Source organism: Mustela putorius, unplaced genomic scaffold (assembly GCF_011764305.1).
Source record: "Mustela putorius furo isolate JIRA1106 unplaced genomic scaffold, ASM1176430v1.1 tig00003909_pilon_pilon_pilon, whole genome shotgun sequence".
In the NCBI taxonomy this organism is placed as follows: Eukaryota; Metazoa; Chordata; class Mammalia; order Carnivora; family Mustelidae; genus Mustela; species Mustela putorius.
Window position 1 is genome coordinate 40257543 of NW_025422057.1, and position 12432 is coordinate 40269974.

General features: G+C 42.4%; 1 protein-coding gene across 1 annotated transcript in view; it reads left to right on the forward strand.

Annotated features, from left to right (window-relative positions):
* Positions 1–7609, forward strand: part of VSTM4 (V-set and transmembrane domain containing 4) — a 97327-nt gene extending 89718 nt beyond the window's left edge. Inside the window, 1 exon segment of the mRNA XM_045068488.1 lies at positions 6222–7609. Coding sequence (XP_044924423.1) covers positions 6222–6347 — 126 coding nt within the window. The 3' untranslated portion in view covers positions 6348–7609.
* Positions 7610–12432: the final 4823 nt, after the last annotated feature.

Here is a 12432-nt window from a genome sequence, read left to right on the forward strand (position 1 = left end):
TTTCTATTTGTTTGTGTTTTCTTCAATTTCTTTCAGCAAAGTTTTTTAGTTTTCATTGTACAGATCTTTCACTTCTTTGGTTAAATTTATTCCTAAGTATATATTTTTCTGATGTCCCATTATGAACGAGTTCATTTTTTTTTACTTGTTTTTCAGGTGCTTCATCTTTAGTGTAAGGGAGTGCAGATAATTTCTATATGTTGTTTTGTATCCTGCCACTTTACCGAAATAGGTTTTTTACTAATTCTTTGGGATTTTCTATATGTAGGGATTATATCAGCAGCAAATAATAATTGTACTTCTTCCTTTCTGATTTGAATGACTTTAATTTTTTGTTTTGCTTAATTGCCTTAACTAGGACTTCCAGTATTATATTGCATAAGAATAATGAACGTGGGCATCCTTGCCTTGTTCCTGATCTTGGGGAAAACTCTTTCAGTTTCTCTCCATTAAGTAAAATGTTAGCTGTGGATTTGTCATATATGGCCCTTTGTATGTTATTTCTATATCTAGTCTGTTAAAGGTTTTTATCATGAGAGGATACTGTGTTTTGTCAGATGCTTTTTTCTGTATTTATTGAGATGATCATGTGATTTTTATCTTTCATTTTATTGATGTGGTGAATTACATTTATTTATTTGTGTACTTTGAATCATTTTTGCATCTCAAGGATAAATTCTACCTGGTCATGCTGTATAATCTTTTTAATATGTTCATAAATTTGATTTGCTAACACTGTTTTGAGAATTTTTGCATTGATATTCATCAGGAATATTGGTCTAGAGTTTTCTCTTCTTGTGGTACCCCTGTCTGGTTTTTGAATCAAAGTGATAATGGCCTCATAGAATGAGGTGGAAGCATTCCCTTCTTCATAATACTTTAGAGGAGTTTGAAGAGAATTGGTATTAATTGTTCTTTACATGTTTGGTAGAATTTTCCAATGAAGCTATCTGCTCTTGAAAATTTTTGTGTTGGGAGATTTTTTGTTTATTTGTTTGTTTTGTTTTGTTTTTTACTGATTCAATCTCTTTACAGTTAGTTAAGCTACTCTTCAGATTTTCTGTTTCTTCCTGATTCAGTCTTCTTAGGCTGTGAGTTTCTAGAAATGTAGACATTTTTTCTTCAGTTATATTACTTGTTGGTATATAATTGTTCATAGTAGTCTCATGATTTTGTGCATTTCTATGGTATCTGTTCTAAGTTCTTCTCTTTGATTTCTAAATTTTTATTATTTGAGTTTTCTCTATTTTTTAAATTAGTCTAACTTAAGGTTTTCCAATTTTGTTTATCTTTTTGAAAAACCAGCTCTTAGTTTCACTGATCCTTTCTATTATTTTTCTGGTTTCTATTTCATTTATTTCCATTCTTATGCTTGCTTTTTCCTTCTTTCTATTAACTTTGGGCTCAGTTTGTTTTCTTTTATATAAAATTTGTTGTTCAAGATCTTCCTAATTTCTTAGTATATGCACTTAATGTTATAAATAGTCCTCTCAGAACTGCTTTTGATATATCTCACAGTATTCGATGTTATGTTTTCATCCTCATTTGTTTTGAGATAATTTTTTATTTCCCTTTCGATTTCTTCTTTGATCCAGTGGTTGTTTAGAAATGTGTTGTTTAGTTTCCACATATTTTTAGATTTTTCCTCTTGTTGATTTCTGGTTTTATACCATGTGGTCAGAGAAGATAGTTGTTATGATTCAGTCTTCTTAAATTTCCTGAGATAAGTTTTGTGGACTAAGATAATCTATCCTGGAGAATGTTTCAGGTGCACTTGAGAAAGTGTGTATTCTGTCACTATTGGGTGGAATGTTCTGTATATGTCTGTTAAGTCCATTTGTTCTAAAATATGTTCCGAGTTGTAGTAACTATAGTTCTCTTTAATGCTCTTCTCCTTTAACCTTTATGCTGTAAAGAGGTTAATATACTATTCTAAAGAAGAGTTATTGTATTATAATTCTATGTATAGCCTTAATCAAAGTTTTGAGTACATTTCCTCTTTTTCTTTCAGCCTGAGGAGCTCTTTTCAGCATTTCTTAAAGGGCAGGTCTAGTAGTAGTGAACTCTCTCAGCTTTTGTTTGTCTGGGAAAACCTTTATTTCTCCTTCATTTCTGAGGGATGACTTTGCCAGATATTCTTAGCTGATGGTTTTTATCTTCCAGGACTTTGAATATGTCATTCCTCTCTCTCCTGGCCTGTGGAGTTTCGGCTGAGAAATCTACAGTTAGCCTAACAAGGACACTTTTGTAGGTTACTGTCTTTTCCCCCACTTCACTGTCTTTAAAATTCTTTCTTTCTTGTTGGCTTTTGACAGTTTTAATATAATGTGTCTTGCAGAGGGTCTTTTTGCATTAAGATAATAAGGTGTTCTGCTAGTTTTGTGAACTTGTTTGTATGTCCAGTTCCTCCCCCAGGAGTGGGAAGTTCTCAGCTCATTTCTCTAAACAGTCTCTCTTCCCTCCCCCCCTTCCTCCTTCTGGGATACCCATTTTTCTTATGTTGGCTTTTCTAATAGAGTCAGATGAGTCACATGATTTCTTCACTATTTAAGCATTTCAGTTCTCTTGTCTCTTATGCTAGAATATTTTCTATATTTCTGTCTTAGAACTCTCTTCCATTTGATCTGCTGTATTTCCAGTACATTCTAATGCATTCTTCATCTCATTTATTGAGTTCTTCGGCTCCAGAATTTCTGTTCTGTCCTGTTCTGGAATTTCAGTCTCTTTGGTAAAGCATTGCTTCTGTTTATTAGTTTTATTGCTGAGATCACTGTATCATCTAACTGAGTTTTCTTGGGGCTTGGTGAACTTCTTTACAACAAGTATTTCAAATTATCAGTTAGGTTACAATATTCCATATCTTTGGGTTTGGTTGCTGGAAAATTGTCATTTTGTATTACCATGTTACTGTGATTGTTTTCATATTACTGTGATTTTTCACAGTGTTTGAAGAGAAGTGGTTCTGCCACTGCATTTGAAGTAGTGAACACCTTTTTTATGTAGGCAAGGTTTTCTTTACTAGGATTCTAACAGTTCAATTCAACAGGTCCATAGTTAGGAACCTTCCTCTTGTTTTCCAGAAGGTGGCGCTATAGCACAAGTTTTTGGCTTCTGGTAAGGGATCTGCAGGTCTACTCAGGTTGGGAGCACTATGCCTTTTTAGAAAAGGAAAAGGTTGGGGCAGAGCAAGGGTGAGTAGGAAAGGTGTGTACTCAGTGCTTGGGGCTTTGGGTGTGCCAGCTGCTCCATAGGGGGATCCTGAAGTGGGGATGGTCCTCCTTCAGTCTCTCTTCCTCTCCCCCATCCCTGTGGTCTCCTCAGAGACCTCCAGCTGGGAGGCACATAGCCAGGCAGACCACCACTCACTGCCTTCACCCTCCACCCCTCTGCCAGAAAGGTGGTGCTGGCTGCTTGTTGGGGCAGCCCACCCCTTCTCTGCCACCACCCCTTCCCTCTGCAGTCGGGTCCACTCATCTTCAGGTGCACAGATGGACAGATCTCTGGGCTGTCCTGGTATGCTCTGTTGTGGATGTCCAATTAGTTGTACATGGAAGGGGAGAGAAAAAAGGAATGACACATGCTGCTGTAATGCTGATGTCACTCCATAACAACCCCCCAATTTTTCTTTATTTTGGTTATGTTCCTTAATTATGGCAGGAAAATAAACACCTCTATGTCCTTCATTCAAAAGTTGGTTTTAATAAAAATGTTTCTTTTTAATTTTACTAAATGCTTTTCCAGCATTTATAGTGATAACCATATTATTGTTTGCCTCTATAGCTATTGTGGATTGTATTGGTAGATTTTTTCTGATATTGAACCATCTTTGCATTCCAGGAACACAGTTATCTGCCTTTTAATGTGCTTTTTAATTCTGAGTAAATACGATTTAAACTGTACATTAATAAGTGAGTTTGTTTTTAAATAAATGAAGTTTTTCTTCTTTTAATGTTCTGGATCAGTTTAATTACATTGGAATTATCTTTTCCTTAAAGGAATTTCTTGTAGAAAGTTTCCTGTAAAGCTGCCTGGGCCTGGTGTTTTTAAGAAAGAGCTATTGACACTATTTCCTCCAATTCTCCCTCCCACCCCTCCTTCCCTTCTTTTCTTTTCCTTTTTCTTTTAAAATGATAATTAGTACATTCATTTTGCTGGAGTTAATGTTTATAATTCACATATTTTTGAAACGTTACCCATTTTATCCTGTATTTTGAAATGTGGGACAATAAATTGAGCAAAGAAGTTTTTCTTTAAATTAAAAAAAAAATTACTTACATTATATCCCCTTCCTCATTACTTATTCTATTCATTTGGGCTTCCCTCCCTTTTTATCTTGATTAATTTATTTTTCAGTTTATTTGTTTTACTGGTGTTTTCCAAACACACACTTTTGGGTGTTTTTATAATACTCTTGCTCTGCTTTCTGATTCATATTATCTGGTTTTAATTTTATTGGTCTTTCTTTCTTACTTTTTTTTTCATTTATTTTGTTCTTCCCTAACTTCTTTAATTGGTTGCTTGATACACTTAATTCATATTATTAATATAAATATTTAAGACTATGATTTTTCAGTGAGTACTGAATTCTTTGGGTTCTTGCAAGTAATACTTTCTTTTTCATCATTATCAAGATATTCCAGAACTTTAGTTTTGTATAGATTAAGTCATTCAAAAAAAATGTGTAGATGGTACCATTCTAATTTTATTAATTTCTAGAATTTTTTGTTTCTGTTTCTATCATTTCCCTCCCCTTTTTTTTCTTTCAAAGATTTTATTTATTTATTTGACAGAGAGAAATTACAAGTACACTGAGAGGCAGGCAGAGAGAGAGAGAGAAGGAAGCAGGCTCCCCGCTGAGCAGAGAGCCCGATGTGGGACTCGATCCCAGGACCCTGAGATCATGACCTGAGCCGAAGGCAGTGGCTTAACCCACTGAGCCATCCAGGCGCCCCTTTTTTTCCCCTTTTGATCAGACATTGTTAGTGGGGTGCCTGGGTGGTTAAGCATCTGACTCTTGATTTCCATTTAGATCATGATCTTAGGGTCATGGGATCGAGTCCCAAGTTGGGCTTCACACTTAGCGGGAAGTCTGCTTAAGATTCTCTCCCTCTGGGGCACCTGGGTGGCTCAGTGGGTTGAGCCTCTGCCTTCGGCTCAGGTCGTGGTCCCAGGATCCTGGGATCGAGTCCCGCATCGGGCTCTCTGCTCCGCGGGGAGCCTGCTTACTCCTCTCTCTCTCTCTCTCTCTCTCTGCCTGCTTCCTCCTCTCTCTCTCTCTCTCTCTCTGCCTGCCTCTCTGCCTACTTGTGGTTTCTGGCTGTCAAATAGATAAATGAAATCTAAAAAAAAAAAAAAAAGATTCTCTCCCTCTGCCCCTCCCCCTTCTCATGCTCTCTCTTTATCAAATAAATGAATAAACGAAACATTTCTTAAAAAAAAAGAGAGAGAGAGAGATAGAAACTGTTAACACTTTCAGGATTAAAGTTTACTTTGCGGCCTAATGTTTATTTTTTAATTTTTAATTTTTTAAAAAGAATTTATTTATTTATTTATTTATTTAACACAGCGATACACAGGGAGAGAAGGAACACTAGCAGGGGGAACGGGAGAGGGAGAAGCAGGCTTCCTGCCAAGCAGGGAGCTTGACTCGGGGCCGGATCCCAGGACCCTGGGATTATGATCTGAGCCAAAGGCAGATGCCCAATGACTGAGCCATCTAGGCGCCCTTGTAGCCTAATGTTTAATCATTTTTTGTTAGTGTTCTTTGTCGAGTTAAGAATAATTCATGCTGGGGCGCCTGGGTGGCTCAGTGGTTTGGGCTGCTGCCTTCGGCTCGGGTCATGATCTCAGGGTCCTGGGATCGAGCCCCGCATCGGGCTCCCTGCTCCGCAGGAAGTCTGCTTCCCTCTCTCTCTCTCTCTCTCTCTCTCTCTCTGCCTGCCTCTCTGCCTACTTGTGATCTCTGTCTGTCAAATAAATAAATAAAATCTTTAAAAAAAAAAAAAAGAATAATTCGTGCTGTCTCTTTGCAGGGCATAATGTTCTTTAGAAGACAGATCTGTATTATTATGTTATTGAGGTTTTATCTATCCTTGGAAAACTTATGTCCATCTGTTCCCCCTTGGATCCCAGAATGCAGTGAAAGTGCACACGCAGTGAAAGAAGGTATGATGTGGAACTCCCTGTGGTCAGCTAGAGTTGTGTTGTGTTCTGTCTTCTAGCCGAAGATCGCAGAGGAGAGCCTGACCTACGCTGAGTTGGAGCTGGTCAAACCCCACCGGGCTGCCAAAGGCCTCCCCACCAGCACCGTCTACGCCCAGATCCTCTTTGAGGAGAACAAGCTGTAACGTGGCGTCCTCTTCCGTGGTCCTCTTCCGTGGTCCTATTTAATACATGCCACCCCAGTTATTTATGATACCTTGGAAACAAAACCCTTATTTTTGTATTTTCCCTCGTGTCTCCTGTGTGGTGGGGTACAAGGCTCCTCTCCGTAAAAAAGTAGGGGCCGCAGCCCTTGGACGAATCTCCCAAGACGAATCTCCCAGGACGGGACGTGTCTGGGTCTGAGCCCCGAGCAGTATGGACTCTGATTCGGAGAGCACCCAAGGAGATTTTCTGCTGAGCCAAACCCCTTCATGTTTTCCTCTCCTTTCTTTGGGTTTTAATCTTTTTAAAAATCTTATTTTAATCTTCTACTCTTCCTGTATTTGTGATATCAAGCTCATAGTATACAGCTAGAGGAAATGCCATTATAGGCGCAAGTGTGAGATGGTAGATACGTACTAATTGTTTTTTCAGAAAGTCGGAGAGCATTTCTAGGGCACCTCGAGCGGAGCAAACTGCTTACTGCAAACGGTCACTCAAGAAAGCATCTCTTGTTCTAAACAGATGCACTGACCCTGGAGATTTAAGGGCAGTGGCAGATTGTGGGGAACCTTGCTGTCTAAGCTAACAGCCCAGTATCTCCAAATACGCCAGAGCCCATTTCCCCACCCGGGATCCCCCAAGGCTGCAGGGCGAGTAGCACACCATTCAAAAGGACTTCAGCATGGTGGACCCGCATTGCTATAGAAACTCTTGTTCTCCAGAAAGTTCTTACTGTTTTCCAAAGGAGCAAGGGAGGGAGCAAGGGAGGGAGCCAGCCATCCATGGACACACTGCTGGAAGTGGGCCTCTTAGAAGTGTACAGAGTTACTGCTCTGATTGTATGTCTGCTTCTGTGTGAGCAGAGCTTTCTGCCTGGTTCCCCTGGGCTAGGAGAGTAGGAGGTGCAAGCCGAGCTGGACAAACGTGTTTTAAAGACCCTACTGTTGTAGAGCACCTCTCCCAAGCCAACTTCACATGGGCTTTCTCACGTGTCTGGCCTGGGCTCAGACAGGGATGCCGGTTGAGGAGATCTGTGCGGAAGTTGCCCTGTGTGGACTGCTACAACACCCAGGATCTCCCTGAAGACGGAGACCTTCTAGAAGAGAGACATCCTGTTGACTGTATTGTTAAGGACACTTTTTTGTGGGGTGTGCTCTGGGTGCTCACTTATAGCACACTGTAGAAATTGTTCGGCTTTGTAATGGACCATGTATATATGGTAAATTATATATTTTAAACACAACCTTGAGTGTGAGCTGTGCCCCTCTGTATAGCCAAGTGAACTCGGTCAAGTGTCTTATTCCCTAATTACCTCAAACTCATGTTTGTAGTAAGGTGACCTAACCTGCCATAGAGTTCATGTAATGGAATAAGGACTACTCCCAGATTCTGGGTAGAATACATTGATGCCCACTACACTAGGTTAACGCTCATGCGACAGCCAGTACATATCTTCAGAATGAAATTTCTTTTCAGTGTAAGGCTCTCCTTACCATAGCTTCAAAAAATAAATGTTTGTCCCTGAACTTAGCTCTACAGTAATAACACTCCTGAAGACCCATGATAGCTTATGAGTATCTCCTGTGGCTTATTGGAAAGGGTCCAGATTAAGAGCAGGTAGATTTTCTAGAAGCAGAAATAGCCTGACTTTACAAAGAGGAAGTCATTCTCTTCGGCCTCTACCTGTATCTCCTTCCCTTCCCCTCTGCCAAATTCCAAAGATAGTGAATAAACCACACAGCTTTTGAAGAAGAAATACCACTTGGAAGAATTCACTAGAACTTTCCAGATCATCCTTTAGGGGATCAGAATGTATGGTTGGTGTACAATTCCTATCATAATTATCTTATTTTATCATGGTGGTGTTCCTGCAGAATATGGTTCTGTGGTGTTTTGAGGAAGGAGGGTGACTTCTTCATTTGCACGAGGAGCCATACAGGCTAGTAGGACCCTGGGGTGCCCGGTGGGGATGGAGAGTGGGGCACATGAAGAGAAGATTGTGGGGACAGGCAAGAGGGTAGGGAGCCCCCAGGCTTCCACAGAACTGAATTGAACTTCAGTCACCCTCAAACCTTCTTAAATTCAGAGGGAGCGTAGGACCATCATAGATGGAAATAACGCATGCCATGAAGAAGGGCACAAGTTAGAGCTGGTAGCTGCAAGTTAGTCGAACAGGTCATCAGTATAGAGTCAAACTCAGGCGTTTCCTCCAACATTCTGGTAACAGCGGCACAAATCCACCCTGGGCTATGGGACTGGGGGGCCAGCTGGACAGAGAGGATGACAGGATCCTGCGCAGACCATCTCCCTTACTGAAAATGCTTCCCTAGGGAATCTTGGAAGGTACCATCCACATCCAAGCAGAGCTCATCCCACCATTATCTCCAGAAGCAAACCATCCCACTAGCTCAGAAGCTAACCATCCATTCTAGCTCACAACTAGAAGCAATGGATGATCTGTCCCTGGAGTTTCTTTGGGGAGATAAATCTCGACTTCATTATCATAGTAAACTTAGAAAATGGGTCTACTCATTATTCTCTATCAAATATGGTTGGCATACTTACCATATTTAGACATGACGATAACCATGCCTTAACATTTCTAATGATATGAAAGGGAAAGCATATCAAATAGAAATTAGGAAGAGCTCTTCATCTTGCTTTTATTCTCAAGCGTCTATTGAAACAACTGTATTAAAGCAGTCTACAAAGGGGACAATCGCTTATACATTTAAGTGAACTCAAAACAAGAACCCATCGCTCATAGGTTCTCTAAAATTTGGTGGTGAACTTTGACCTAGGCCAGGCATTACATGGAAACGTGGAAACATGGAAACATGGCAGGAGGCAAGGTCTCCTGAATGGAAAAACAGCATCCCCATGCTCTGAATTTAAGCAGGTATGGTGGGGGTTGGAGGAAGGATTGGGATTTCTTTGGGATCATGTCTTCATTAAAGCATCATGATTTTGTTAGCTCACAGGGTGAGTCAGAAAAAGCCAGCAGCCCCGTTCCCACCCTTCCTGATACTTGCTGGAGTGAAAATGACATGGGGCCCTTGGTATTTCTCAGTCCATAGTCATCTGGGTCATCCCACACATCGATAAGCCCAAACACTCACTTGGGATAAGAACACTAAACCCGTTGATGCTTTTAGGGACGATTCACGCCCCTGTTCATCATCCAGCCTTTGATATGCATGACGACAACCTAGGCTGGGCCAACCATGAACTGGAACTCATGCTCCAGGCCACAAAAAAAGAAAAAAAAAATCCAAATCTTGAAAGAGGCCTGGTCTGGACTAACCAGAATCCTTGGGAGAAACAAACCATCTTTCCCTTGGGAAGCGAAGCCAGGATGCCATGTACCAGATCTGCCTCCAGCCATGTCTCTGATGAGTAGAGAAGCCTTCAAGAATGAAGGAGACTTTGAGAGAGAAGCAGGGAGGAAAGCACAGAATCCTACCCCAAGGAATTTCCCAGACTTCTCTTTCCTTTAGATCTTCTTTTGATTCAGTCAACTACCCCATTCTCCTACCTTCTAAGTCCTAGTTTTTTTCAACCCCATCCAGTTACAATGGTGATAATTCTGATTACTATAGTATGTATCCGAGTTACTTCCCAGGTTGGGCAGCAAAAGAGTTGCCCTGAGCTTCACTAGCCAAGGGGTCCACTTACATTATGTCCTATGAGGGACTTGGAGCCATGATCTCTGCTGTGCTCAGTACCTTTCCACTGAGCCTGCATTCTCAGGACCCTGAAGATACTCTTCTTGAGGGAGAGGGACTGTCAGGTTTCGGACTGATCATCTCCTGATGGAGGTACCCTCTGGCTTGGAGTATGGATACCAGCAGGCCTGGCGTAGTACTAAGCAGCACTGGAAACAATAGGGGAAGGACAAGGGGTGGAGATTCAAAGGAGCCACATCACTGGAATACTGGAAGGAGTCTTTTGTGTGGCTGTGAAGTTTAGGGTGGCTTCCGTATAGAACATGATGACTTTCAGTATCCCTGTATTTCCTGGGGGAGAAGGTGGAACCCAGTTCTGTGTCATTCTTAGCTATTGAGGCTATTGAGGGATGGTGGGATATTGACTCTCCATCACATCCCACCCCCTAACCCTACCCCATACTGAACAGAAGCTAATCACTGGTGGGAAAACAAAGAAGACATTCGTGGTTTGGAGGAAGGGCCTGCCTTCTGCATGGATAGGTTGAATGTGAGCTACGGTGGAGTGTCCAGATGGGTAGGATAGATGAGGACTCCCTACACTTTACCACATCACCGGTTCTCGTTAAGCTGTGGATCGTGGTTCAGGAAGTCTCTGTGGGGTCCCGGAGTCTGTGTTTTTGACCAGCCCCCAAGGAATGCCCATGCTTCTAAATCTGGACCATGTTTTGAGTGGCATCAAAGCAAACTGTTGAGAAATGTGGATCTGGAACCCCTGGAGATTTGGGGGCTGTCCCCCGAGTATAGGTCATAGCCAAAGCCTGAGAGTGAGCAAAATCCCCAGGGAGAGGCAGCCCAGTGTGGAGAGATGGTGCCTGAGCGATGGGGAGCTCCCTGCTGGCAGCTCCAGGAGCTGGTGAGGAGCCTAAAGCAGGCCAGGGGAAACCAAGTGATCAGAGGAGTGGGAGAGGGCTGGTGAAAACCATGTCTGGGAGTTTCTCAAAGAAGGAAGCCCTCAGCAGTGTGCACTCTGCAGAGGTCGAATAGAATAGAAGTTGAGCCTTTGCTCTTTGTGAATTAATTGTACATTTTGCATTTTTAAAAATGATTTGTTTTGCTGAGGAAAGTGATTCCCCCAAGTGCATAGGGCTGACAGACACTAGCACTGAGCCCCGTGTTATCTGCTCAGCGGATTTTCCCTGAAATAATCAGTGTCTTTCCATAGGATGGTGATTTGGGGAAGACTCTTAATTAAAGCCTGGGTGGGGTGGGGGGTACGGGGGCCACTGCAGTTTTCTGCTCCTTCTGTTGTCATTGATAAAAGATGACTCGGCCTCCACTTTCTAATAAACACAGCTCGATTAGCTTCACATCAATTTCGTGTCTGATTGTTAAACATTAATGTACTGGACCCTATAGTTTTAAATAGAATTAGAGATGTTTACAGCTTTGGTTAAATGCACCTTGTTCTTCCACATTAAACTTTATTACAAGTGTCCTCCATCAGCAAACAGGAGAAAAACTCATTAGCAGCTGGTGTGGGGGGGTGTGGGCGTGGCCATGGCTGGTAGAACCAGCATTTCATTTTCCTTTATTACAGCTTGCTAGCAGGTAGCTGGGGATGCTCCCTCCCTATGCATGAGGATGATTAGGACCCCAGACTCCCGGGTCTATGGGGGGTGGGATCTGAGATAATCCACGGACACCCAGGAATTTTTATGTAGAAGTTTGTGTTGCTTATGTGAGCGCCTGATGCACTCGTCAGTTTTCTAAAGGAGTCCACGCTCCACGTAAGATGGGACCATTAGAGACTCTTTGCCAGGGTCCTAATGACAACGTCCCCTAGGAGCATCATGATGAAATCTGTTGTTTTACAGCTGGGGAAGGTAAGGATGGGAAGGGAGATGCTAGTTGGCAGCAGAGCCCAGTGGGAATCAAACCTGGTGATTGTCCCCCCTCAATATCCTCACACAAACCTTCCAGTTCCACCCTCAAGCTCTGGCCCCAGGCAGCCTACCAGTTGGAGCGCTGGACCTGGGGTCCCTGGCCCTTCTCCTGAGCTCCAAGTCTACCCACTAGCCCTTTCCCCCCAGCAACACCCGCGTCTCTCAGAAGCCGGTGTCCATGGCTGACCACATCACGAGCATCCCAGGCCCCTCCCCAGCTAGCCAGTGCTGCTTAAGAACACCACTGTTCCTCTTCTCAGACTGGAAACTAAACCAGGAAATGGTCAGTGGAGATGTGGGTCATAAGCAGCAGCTGCAGACTTGTTGCTGACTTTTAGAGACAAATACCAGGGGCCGGGCACCCTACTGAGCACATCTTCTGTATTACCTCATTAAATCAAGACTGTCCCGCCTGCCTCTGCAGACAAAGAAGCTGAGCACAGAGAGCTCAGCTA